General features: G+C 46.6%; 1 protein-coding gene across 7 annotated transcripts in view; it reads left to right on the top strand.

Annotated features, from left to right (window-relative positions):
- Nucleotides 1–7223: 7223 nt before the first annotated feature.
- Nucleotides 7224–12599, top strand: part of CDK5RAP2 (CDK5 regulatory subunit associated protein 2) — a 170169-nt gene continuing 164793 nt past the window's right edge. For all 7 annotated transcript variants that reach the window (XM_036107749.2, XM_036107748.2, XM_078061697.1 and 4 more), the window contains exon 1: nt 7224–7455. In XM_036107749.2, coding sequence (XP_035963642.2) covers nt 7400–7455 — 56 coding nt within the window. In that variant the 5' untranslated portion in view covers nt 7224–7399. The remainder of the gene's footprint in view (nt 7456–12599) is intronic.

Genomic DNA, 12599 nt, shown 5'->3' with positions numbered 1-12599 from the left:
TGATATATGGATGCTTTGGGTACCCTCCCCTCCCTGCCTTTATTTTTAGTAGCTTGCAGAACCAAGAGGCTATCGCTCAGCTTTTTAATTTCCTCCAAGCATTTTCTAAATGAGCCATTGTTATCTTTAATCACCATGCGAGGGGATTATCCAGTTTCATTGGAAGAAGCTATTTTTGCCAAGAGATGAGATTCTTCCAGACAAGGATAAAGACATTAATGGTTGTCTATTAAGATTCTGTTTTAGTTGAGATAATAATTTGGGGGTAATTAAGCAAATTGTATAGGCTCCAATGGACCATTAATCTCCAAAGGAATCGTCTGAAATGGAGAGGATTTTATAGTCCGGAGCAAGAATCAGAGTTTGGTGACAGTGATATTTTGAATTTCCTTAATTAAAAGGAAAAGGTAGCAATGTGAACAGGTATGGGACCTGGGTAAAGAATTAACTTTATTTCCTTATAACACGCACCTCGCCTTTTTGTCTGAAAAGACAGAGATCATCACACTATTAAATGAAGGTGTTGAAGTATCAGTTAAGGGTGACAAAGAGGAGGTCAGCACACCTAAGCCAAAGGTTGCATTAGTAGTTGACACCCAAATTTCGCAGTTTCCTAGCAACCAACAACGTCTATTACTTAGCTGTTACCATGATGCGTACTGGAACGTCAGCAGAAAAATCTCTTTAACGGAATTCTAAAAAAACAACCCGTAGCAGTACGAAGAGCATCAGCTTTGTAAGCAGAGCAATGCGGGTCCCAGTGCAGTCCCCCGCAACCATCGGACCTTGGGGAAGTTAATGAATGGCTCTTAGTCCTCCTGTCCTTACCTGTAAAAGGAATGATGCTGACCTCAGGGTTGCACTGAGATTAAATCAAACCTTATACGTGCAGCACCCCGGCTCATGCTATGTCTACAATGAATGATACTTCCTTCTTCCCTCCCTTTTGTTTAAGAGATATTTAATAAAAGCTTTACCCACCCCAACATGTCCCCCCCAAAAAGCCATATTATTCTTTCTGTAATGAGTGGGGGAATTGGACCGGGGACCAGGTGGCTTGTTTTCTGAGTAGAAAACCAACCCACAGCCCAGTATTGGAGTAAGGCCACTCCTTGGTTTTAGGTATATTTGGAGTGAAACGAAACACTTTTCTAAGTTGAATTGCCGCTGTTTTTGTGTTTTCGGGAGGGGGAGCAGGGGGGTAGGGGAGTGGGGGGCGCTGGGGCCGGGATGGCATCCACAGGAGGCTGAGTGTTGTAGGCGTCCTTGCGGTCCCACCAAGACAAATCTTTAATGACAGAAAGTGGACTAGTGGTTTCCTGAGGTGGAAGGGATATTTGACTGCATCACAAGGGAGATTTTGGGGTGATGGACATGCCTTATATCGGTGTGAATACGGTAGCCACTGGCCTCATGTGGCTGTTTAAATTTAAGTAAGATCAAGTTTTTTTAAAAAATTCAGTTCCTCGTTCACATAACCACATTTCCAGTGTTCAAGAGCTACACATGTACAGAGCTCCTTTGGGCAAGTCAGAAAAGGATGCCCCTTCTGTGGAATGGATTCATCTTGATTAATTCCACGATCTTTTTTTGCCTACAGCTATTGCTACTTTCCATATTCAGATGTGCAGCTGGGAAGGGTGCTGGAAAGCTCTCCCTGGATAATTTTCGCAAAGCCTTTGACTGTCTGATAGCCAGGCTCTGGGTTTAGACACATGGGGATCTGGCTGTGGTACTGAGGATGATCAATTACGGGAGATTTTGATTTGGGGTGTGTCTAGGCCTTTTGTAAGTTTCCAACAAGCTCAGAAGCATCAGCTTTTGGGAACTGGGAGATTGAGGTCCAAGTTCCTTTTTCTGTCACTAGCTTTTGCTGTGTGACTTTGGGAAAACTGGTTCATGTCTGGAGCCTCAATGTCCTTATTCATAAAGGCTAACAAACTTGTTTGTGTGTGAGAAAGCATCAAGGGATGAAAAATGTGATACGGGCTTTGTAAATAGTGTTGTATCAAACAGTGAGTTTATTTCTGCTGGACTTAAAAAGTGAGGGCCTCGTGCACATATGACATGAACAAGTTTGTATTTTCTTTTGCAGGGAATGGATCTTGCTTATAAAACACTTTTCCCCAGCCCCTCAGTCAGAATGACTCAGTTTCTTCTCTTTGTGCCCCTAAAATCTTACTGTTAGTGTTTTTTTTTTTAAGATTTTATTTATTCATTTGAGAGAGAGAGAGAGAGAGAGAGAAAGCAAGCAGGAGAGGCAGAGGGAGAAGCAGGCTTCCCACCGAGCTGGGAGTCCGACATGCGGCTCGGTCCCAGGACCCTGCGATCATGACCTGAGCCGAAGACAGACACCCAACCATCTGAGCCACCCAGGCGCCCCTGTTAGTTTTATTATACCAGCAAAGTATTGAAGATGTTTTACTTTGATTTTTTATTATGCATTTTCACCAGCTTCTGAAGGCAGGGGTAGCAGGAACTCCGTGAAAGTCACCGCGGCTTTGTGATTAAGAGGGCGGGCTTTCGAATGAAGTACTGGGTCCATCTGGGTCCATCTCTCATCTCCTCCACCTCACTGCTGTGTGGCCCGGCAAATCCCTCTTCTGTCTGAGCCTCAGTTTTGTTAACTGTAAACTGGAGTATAATCTGTCCCTGTTTCATACAGTTAATATAAGGATTGAATAGAATGTTGATCAACACATGTCCAGCACATAGAAAGAGCTCATCAATACATGGTAATTAATATCAGTTATTCATGGAACGTCAGAGCCAAAGGGGCCCTCAATGTTGCAGTCTGATGCACCGAGTTTACAAATAAGAAAGCAGGCCCAGAACATTGAATTAGCAGGTCTATGGTCATATCCTGTTGCGTGTTCCCCTCTATACCTGCTGCTCCCTTGTTATGGAGTGTTTCTCATTCCTCTTTCCATCTCGAATCGAAGTCAGGACTTGAAGTGAATTTGACAAACGTGTTGAGCACCGACTCTGTGCATGGCCTGGGACTCGTTTGGGCCCAGATGGCATCATTGGCTTAGTAACCCAGCATGCTCTGGAGAAGACAGTGGGTGCTTAAGGACTGCTGAGGGGGAGGGTTGACTGGGAAGAGCTCCTGAGAGCAAGGGGCTGGGGGGACATGCTAGAAATTCTGCTGGCCTTGGGACCAGTCAGACCTGGGTCTGGAACTTGGCACACCTATGTATTAGAAGGGCGGCTTGGCCAAATCTAGGACAATTTGTGTAACAAAAGAAATAAGGATAGTAATGGATTATAACCCATCAAATAAAGCGAACACCCATGAGTCCATATGGATTTCAATAAGTAACTAACTGAGGGAGAAGAGAAAGCTCTTTCTTCCAGTAGAATTCCAGTTAAAAAATATAGAAGGAGGGGCACCTGGCTGGCTCAGTTGGTGGAGCGTGTGACTCTTCATCTTGAGGTTGTGACTTCCAGCCCCACACTGGGTGGAGAGATTACTTAAAAATAAAATCTTTACAAAATAAAGAAGGAAAGATGAAAAGAGTAAATCACCAATTGGTGAATACACAGTCATAATTGTTTTAGAAAGGAATTATCCATGGATGCTAAAATTAGTGGGTGAAAGTCTGATGAAAAACAGGATAATCGCATAGTCTCAAATATCCCCTCACAAGACCCTTAACTAATGACAAAAAGAAAAATAATAATCTTGCCATGGAGAATCTTGGCAGATACCACCCTAGCCAAGATCAGAGTTGATATCACCAATTAACGAGACATATGAACGTCATCTGCCTCCTGAGACCCTGAGAAAGGCATAGCATCACTTTCGTGCCCAAAGTGCATTACCTCTCACTTTAATCACGAGGAAACACCACATGAACCCAAACTGAGGAACATTCTATCAAGTAAATGGCAAGACCTTTCCTCAGGTGCTAATGTCATGAAATCCAAAGACAGAGGCGCTGTCACGGACTGGAGGAGAGTCAGGAGGCATGATGACTAAACACAGTGTGGAATCCTAGATTGGATCCAGGAAAAGGGCATTCACCAGAAAACTGATTAAATTTAAATACGGTCTGTAGTAAATAGTACTGTATCCATGTAATTTCTTATTTTTGACAATTACGCTACAGTTATGTAAGACGTTAATCTGTTAGAAAGCTGGGTGAAAGCTATCTGGGGAATGCTTTGTACTATTTTTGCAACTTTTTTTCTAAGTCTGAAATTATTTCTAAATGAAAAGCTAAGAAAAATAGAAGGAAAGAAAGAGAGAAAGAAAGGAAGAAAAGAATGTCTTTGGGAAATCTCTTCCCTTCCCTGATCCTTTCTTTCCTCATCTGTAGACTGGGGCCCTCACTCCAAATACTTCAGAGTGGCCTGAGGATAAAATGGAACAGTGCAAAGCAACAGTGTGCATGAACTGATGTTACAAACTTATTCTTGCTGCTAGTCATGGCAGCTCATGTGTCTTGATGAGATGCTTGAGCTGCTAAAACTTCAGGAGGGTTCTACCCTAATGAGAAACATCTGGCTGCAAGCTACTTCCTTCCAGCCATTTGCTATGACCTTGCCCAGCAGAATAATAATGCCAGCCTTGTGGCTGGGTGGCTGTTGTCAAGGAGATGGAGCCAGATAGCCCAAACAGCTGGTGGCAGTGACATCATCTTCAGGCTTGGCAGAAAGAAGGGCCTTGGTGAGACAGAGATGGGGCAAAGGGCTCGTCCCTGGCCATGAAAATGGGAAAAACAACTTCCCAAATAGGCCATCCGTTGTCAGTTGATTCTATTTTCAGTTTCCAGGTTCATCGAAGGGTTTAGCACACCATCCGGGAACATAGTCATTTGCTGGACAGGGCAATGGATTCATCATAAGGAGAGCTCCTCACAGGCTCTTTCTTCTTTATAGTTTTCAAAGTATCTAGTTAGATAATGCAGCTGTGTGAGCTCATTGTTGTCTGCCCCATTTTACACATGGGAAAACCAAGGAGGAGCAAAAGGGGAAGGGACCCCAGTCACAGGAAAAGTCAGAAGACTTTCCAGAGTCCGAATCTAGGTGCCCAGACTTCCAGTCCCACGATCATACTGCCCACACCAAGATCCACCTTGTGGCCACCTTGCAGCAGTTACCCAAAGACTAGAGTCTGGTGAACACATCACTGAAATACTGTTGTCTGGATGTAGACCTCACCTCTTAGTCCTAAATTTTAAGGAGTAGAAAAACAAACAGATACAAAAGACAGGCTGCCCGAAACAATTACGACGTTGGAGTTTAGAGGCACCTGGGCTCCAATCCCAGCTCTGCAACTTACCAGCAATGAGACCTGGAGTGAGTTATTTTTACCTCTTTTGGTCTCTGTCTTCTCATCTGTGAGTAAAATGGGGATAACACCTGTACCTACTCCGGAGGACCTTTGTGAGAGTTCAGGGAGGTGGTTCGTGTGATATGCTGGACACAGGTAATACACGAGAGATGCTCAAAATGTGTAAATCCTTGTCCTCGTTTCTTTCCTCAAGAGCTTCCATCTGCTGGATGGAAAGTTAGTGCCTTCATTTGGGGAGTGATGATTTGTGACTCAGCCTCCCTCACCAGAACAGAGTTGGCAGTGTGTTTGTAGCTTTGAAAGAAACACAAAGAAATCGCCTCCAGAGCTGTGAGGTCCTGAGACATCCATCTAGTCCAACCTTCTTATTTCAGAGGTGTAGAAACAGGCCCAGAGGAGTGGTCTGCAAAGATCACAGAGGGTTGGTGGCAGAACCAGGGTAGGCATCTGACACCTCCAGCTTCCCTGCTTTTGGACACACTCATCTCTTTGGTTGAACTTAGCCTGTTCCAGGGCATCAAGGACTGTCCCTTCCCTGGGTCGGGGCGTCTGATGTGCCAACTTGTTCCTGCCCACTCTCTCTTTCAGGCTGTTGTTTTATTGCTGATTCAGGGGTGGGTGAAGAAGAAGGACAGGTGCAGGACCATGAGTTTTGTAGACTTCACTAGAGCTAATAAAGGGGTGGGGGAGAGATTTATGGGATTACCACTGACAGGGCTACTAGAGATATCTCAGGTCATCCTCACATCCTCACAAAAATCTTGCAGGATAGATATTAGCCCCCACTTTCCAGATTGGTTGAATCATTCATTCAACATATATTTTAAAATGCCTTCTGGGTGGCAGACATAGTGTTGGGGATATAGCAGTGAACAATTCAGAACACAGTATCTGTCCTCATGGGGTTTCCTGTCTAGAGCAAAAGGAAGACTTTCTAAAAAACACAGAAATACATAATTGCAAAATGTGGTTACGTGCCACAAAAGAAAAATACGCTTTGCTAAGAATACAAGAAAGGACTTGCTTTACATTAGAGGATTAGAGAAGGCTTCTTTTGCAAAGTACACTTACATTTTAGCACACCAGGAAGACTTGTACCTGATCATAGGGAAAGTCACCATCTACCCACTCCCCCATCTTTTCAAGTTATTTTCATCCAGGATTCTTCTGACAGCCCACAGGGGAAGGTAGCAACACCGAGATGAGGAGAGGGTGGTTGACCTCACTGGCCCAGCTCTGTCAAAATTATCCATTTATTTTCTGGTGCATTAGGAAGGGCAGCCAGGGTTATGGAGAGCCCTGATCTAGTTGGCAGGAGCCGTGGGTCTGGCTTTGACACTTTGGGCGATTCATTTCCCCTCTCTGGGCCTCAGTTTACTGATCTCAGGTGCGTTTAAGCTTTGGGAGATTGGAGGAGTGTTGGTGACCACCGACTCAAAGGGATGAGCTTATTTGCTTCAAAATAAGTGTGCAAATTACTGCTTGATTTGGGATCCCACAGGAAGGATTTTTCTAAAGTGAGGCGGCACTTGTTTATCTGAATTTCAGCTCAAGGCGAAAGCCTTTTGGATGCACAGTATAATGGCCCCTAAGGTTAGGGGGTCATTGTTCTAGAAAAACATTTACTGGGTTAGGAACTCTAAGGGTCGGTGAAAGACCGCGTTCCCATCTCCCGCTTGAATTAACGGACCAAAGCCGGCCTTTGCCCTCAACAAACATGGCCCTTGCCCTGGCCTCGGCCTGAGTGCCCTCACAAAAAATGGCAGCCTGCCTCTCTTTCCTTAGTCTTGTTGGCCCAAGTGCGAATGCTCTTGCCCTTAATCAAGATGGCACCCGCCCGCGCTTCTCTGCCCGGCCTCTGGGCCCCGTCTGTCGGCTTCACCGCGCGCGCCTCGATGACCCCGCCTCGTTTCCGTAGGAAGAAGCGCCGGGAAAGATGGCGGCGGCTGCGGTTTGAATTCCAGCGGCGCCGCCAGAGTCCGAACAAGAGCAGGGTTGGAGGCGGTGGGGACCTGGGGAGCCTGCGGGTCGCGACAGCGGGGGGAGCCAGCTGGCCCCGCCGCCACAGACGCCAACGCCACCACCTCCTCTGTGTCCACGATGGACTCGGCGTTGGAAGAGGACGTCACCCTCCCCGGGACGCTCAGCGGCTGCAGGTGCGGCCGGGGCTTTGCAGGGTCGCGGTGACCCGGCCGGGATTCCCGCTGATGGGGGTACACCCTGACCGAGACTTGGGGTTTGCCCTTGAGAGTGTTTGAGGGCGTCCGGACAGGGGCAGTGGGTGGGGTGGGGTCTGGGAGGGTGAGTGTCTCGAGGACTCAGCGGCTGAGACTGAGTGTGGGGGGACCGGGGGTCCCGACCTACATCACACCTGCCGCTTGTATTTCGGGAAATACTGTGAAGAGGGTGTGAGGGTCAGGTAAGGGGTTTTCTGAAGAGGGGGAGGGGCGTGTACCATTAGTAGGGGCTGTTTGAGGAGTAGGGACCTTGGAGGTTTGCTTTCATTATGGGGAAGGTAGTTGGTGTGTCTGGACTTCGTTCATGGGATCACACAGTGGCCACCAAGACGGAGGCAGTGAAGTGCAGTGGTTAAGAACCTTGGCTGGAGTTGAACAGAATTGGATTCAGATCCGACCCTTTAACCTAACTAGTTGTGTGACTTTAGTAAAGGGGTTTAACCTGTTTCCCGTCTGTAACATGGGACTGGTAGTAACATCCACCCAACAGAATTGGGGTGAAGATTAGAAGAGAAGATGACTTCCCCGCGATTTGCTTGGCAGGAGTAGTGTTTGGCACATAATTGGTGCTTAAAAAATGATCCTGTTACCATATCGTTATCACCATCATCATCATCATCATCAGTATGACAAATTGGGGACTAACGGCTGGGAGTGGCCTCCCAAAGGACCTGTCCCAGGAGGCTGTTGGAGCCCACATTGTCGGTGGGGCCTGGTGTCTTTCCTTTTGGTAGGAAAGCCTGACAGAGCCCTAGGCTGCTCCAGGGCTGGGGCCGGTTGGTTTTTGGGGGCTCCTGGTGGAGAGTGGGAAGAAGGACGTGGAGGAGAGCCCTGACTGAGAATCCGCAGTGTTTATCCAGGTCTGCTGGGATAGGCTGCTGGTTTTAGTCACAGACCCTCATTGAAAGGGTGACCATGTTACTTATTATACAACCCGGGACACTTTTAAGAGTGAAATGGGCACAATTAACATTTATGTCTAGACAGCAGGCATAAACTGGTCCTATCTTGGGCAAACCTGGACAAATGGCTACTCTGTTTATTGAGAACCCGTTATGTATCAGGCACAGAGCAAGGCCCTTCACAGCTGCCGCCTGATTGCATCCTGTGGTAATTCATCACGTCCCTTTCTCTTCATCTGACCACCATTGTCCCAGCATAATCGGGGAGGACCTCTCACCTGGATTGTCCTCACACCTGTAATAGTCCTTTCTACTACAGTTTGAAAGCCTTTTTAAAGTGTAAATCCGACGGTCAGTCTGCTGCTGTGTATCTGTTTAGTGCTTCTCATTGCCATTAAGGTAAAGTCCATTAAGGGGCGCCTGGGTGGTTAAGTCGTTGGGCGTCTGCCTTCAGCTCGGGTCATGATCCCAGGGTCCTGGGATCGAGCCCCACGTCGGGCTCCCTGCTCTGCGGGAAGCCTGCTTCTCCCTCTCCCACTCCCCCTGCTCGTGTTCCCTCTCTCGCTGTGTCTCTCTCTGTCAAATAAATAAATAAAATCTTAAAAAAAAAAATAAAGTCCATTAATATTCTCTGCTCTTCTTATCTCTGTGCCAGTTGATCGAGCCCTTGGGCTTTGGGACCCAGACCTAGGTGGGTTTCAATCCCAGTTCTGTATTTAACAACCTGTGGTCTTTGGCAAGTCACTCGCTCTTTGTGAGCCTCAGTATTTGTCATCTGAAAAATGGGTGAATCTGAAAGGATTTTGACCAGTATCTGACAGAGTAGCAACTCAGCAGATGAACACAACTCTTCCCTTGCCTCCCCTTCCTGCCTTCGCTGCATATGTTCCTGTGACTGATCTCTTACCTGCTTCGGGCCCTCCCTGGCTCCCCATCACCCTCAGGATGTTCTTTAATATAGCTTCTAACGCCCTTCATAAGCTGGCCCCATTTACCTCACTGACCCCCTCTGTCCTCTCTGCCCCTGCCTTTCTCCTCCCCAACACTCCCCTCCCTGCCTGGCTGTCAAACTCTTTGTCACGCGTGGCCTTGCCTTGTTCGTTCTTACTGTTGGACCTGTGCACTCGCTTTTCCTGCTGCCTGGTTGCCTTCCCTTCTCCCCTGTGCCTTATTAACGCCTCTTATTTTTCAGGTCTCGCTTAGATTTCAGTAGGAAGCCTTTGCTGACATACCCCCATCCCCACCTGGGCCCTCTGTGCTCTTCCAGCCACCCCCACCCATCACTGACCCCATCTCAGCCCTTATTTACCTCCCAGAGTTTTTTTTTTTTTTAAGATTTTATTTATTTATTTGAGAGAGGGAGAGCATGTGCGCAAGGAGGGGGAGGGGCAGAGGGAGATAGAGAAGCAGACCCCCGCTGAGCATGGAGCCCAATGCAGGGCCCTGGGATCATGACCTGAGCCGAAGGCAGACACTTAACTGACTGAGCCACCCAGGCGCCCCTACCTTACTGAGTTTTATTGACTACCGCTGTTCAGTAGAAATATAACGTGAGCCACATCTGTAATTTAAACTTTTTTAGGAGCCACAATGAAAAAGTAAAAAACAGGTGAAATTAATTTTAATAATATATTTGATTTAACCCAATATTTCCATATATTATCATTCTAAGTTGCAAACAATAAGAAATTATTAATGAAATATTTCAGTCTTTTTTACCTTGCACTTTGAAACCTGGTATGCATTTTTACACTTACCAGCACTTCTTGATTTGGATTTACCACATTTCAAGTGCTCAACAGGTGCACGTGGCTGGTGGTTCCTGCATTGGATGGTGCACATACAACTGTAACGTGCCTGTCTCCCTAATTAGACTCTGACCTGTTGGAGAGCAGGGGCTGCGTTTTGTTCATCTTTGTAACGCCAGTTCCTAACCTGGTATGAGGCGCATAAATGGGAGGTGACGGTATTATCCCCTTTTTACAGGTGAGCACACTGAGGCTCAGAGAGGTGAATGGTCTGGGATTCCATAAAGAAGTACATGATCGAGCCAAGATTTACTTTATTTATTTATTTATTTTTATTATTTAAATTTTAGTAGTTGACATTTGTGCAATATTGGTTTCTGGAGTAGACTTCAGTGACTCATCGCTTACATACAACACCCAGTGCTCATCGTAACAAGTGCGCTCCCTAATGCCCGTCCCCCATCTAGCCCATCCCCCACCCACCTCCCTCCATCAACCCCCAGTTTGGTTTCTATCAGTTACGAGTCTCTTATTCGAGCCGGGATTTAAATCCAGGCTTACTGACTCCAAAGCCTGGCCCTCGGTACCTGTCCTGCCTTCCAAATAGCTCTCTGAACCCGAGCTGAGAGGCCTCTGGGAGGATTGTAAGGCTGTTGGCACTGGAACTGGCCCTTAAAGAGTGGCAGAAATGTCCTGCGCGAGACAGGTTCTCCATTAGACGGTCACAGTGGAAGAGAAAAATCCCTGGAATAAAATCATCTCTTTTTATACTAATATGAGCACCCTTCTGCTTGGTAATTTCCAAGCCCCAGTTTTAGAGACTAAACGGGAAGTCCAGTTTGTCCTCAGACCTTTGTTGAATCAGGTCGATATGCGTCATTCTCTCCAAACTTGATCACCTGTGGGTGCCCCAAAGCGCCCAGGCCTGTGAGAGTGAGACTCAGATGCCAGGCCTGGGGACCTCGCCCAAGCTAAGGCCCTTTACTAAGTCCTGCTTGGTGGTTTTGGAAGAACCTGTGCTTTGTACTCAGGACGACTGGGTCTGAATCCTGCTTCAGCCACTTACTGGCCGAGTTGCTTTAGTAATTCACACATCCCTTCTGAGCCTCAGTTTCTCTTCAGTGATAATACCTACTTACCGGGTGACTCTGTGGATGGAGCAAAGTTGTGTGTATTCTGTGCCTGACACCGGCTGGGGGTGCATGAAATGTTAGCTGTTGTTACGGTGTTGCATGGTTTCCTGGACAAAATCCTCGGTGCCCACAACCCTGGATTTGTCCCTTTCTTTTCATGCCGAGGGTTCTGCCTCTGCCTAACTGTGAGCTTCTGAAGGCCTGGGCCCAGGTTTGTTCGTCCATGGGTTCCTCCAGTGCATGGCCATTAAGTGCTTGGGTAAGTGAGGGGTAGACCGAAAGGAAATGATTTCCTGCAAGTTTGTATACAGTTGTACATTGTCAGGCAAAGAATGCCTTCATGGACTTTTGTAGAAGGAGGTCGAGAAAGAGGATGGTGGAATGAAAGTTTGGTGAAGCTTTGAAGGCTTGATCCAGGGCTGAGCTTGGATCAGGGGTACCTCTAGGCTTGAAGTTTGAGGAATGTGTTCCCAGTCACCCGTAGAAGCTTTAATGAGGGAGGGGAGCATGGCTGGCTTGTTCCCCACTGTATCTTTAGACCTAGAACCATGTCTGGCACATAACATAGTAGAGGATCAACAAATATTTGTTGAATGAGTCAATTTTGTTCAGTCTCTAAAAAGATAAATGCCATGTAAATACAGGCTCCATATTTATTAGTGAAATGCTTTGTAATCACTCTGAGAAAGTGCACACACAGAGTGTCAACTGGTATAGTCCTTCTGGAAGACAATTTGGTATTAAAAATATGCCCAGGTGTGTTTTTTAAAAACAGCTTTATTGAAATATAATTTGTATGCCATAAAGTTCACCCATACTATTCAGTGATTTTTTTAGTATATTTACAGAGTTGTGCAGTCATCACCATAATCTCATTTTGGGATACTTCCGTCATCTAAGAAAGAAACCCTGTGTCCATTAGCAGTCGCTCCCGGTCTTAGCTTGGCTACTGTAACAAAAATGTCATAGACTGTGGCTGATTTATAGATGACAGAATGTGTTTCTCCCAGTTCCGGAGACGGGAAGTCCAAGATCAGTGTGGCAGCGAGGTTGAGTTCTGGTGAGAGCCCTCTTGTGGGTTACAGACTACTAACTTCTCATTGTTTCCTCTTATGGTGGAGAGCAGAGAGAGGAAGCAGATCTCTTGTAACCCTTGTAAGGGCACTAATCCCATTCATGGGGGCTCCACCCTCCGGCCCTCATCTAATCTTAATTACCTCCCAAAGACCCCACTTCCTAATACCATCACTTGGGAGGGGGAGTAGGGTTTCAACCTAGGA

This window comes from Halichoerus grypus, chromosome 14 (assembly GCF_964656455.1).
Source record: "Halichoerus grypus chromosome 14, mHalGry1.hap1.1, whole genome shotgun sequence".
Classification (NCBI taxonomy): Eukaryota; Metazoa; Chordata; class Mammalia; order Carnivora; family Phocidae; genus Halichoerus; species Halichoerus grypus.
Note: the sequence above shows the minus strand (reverse complement) of the source record. Positions and strands in the feature narration are given on the sequence as shown.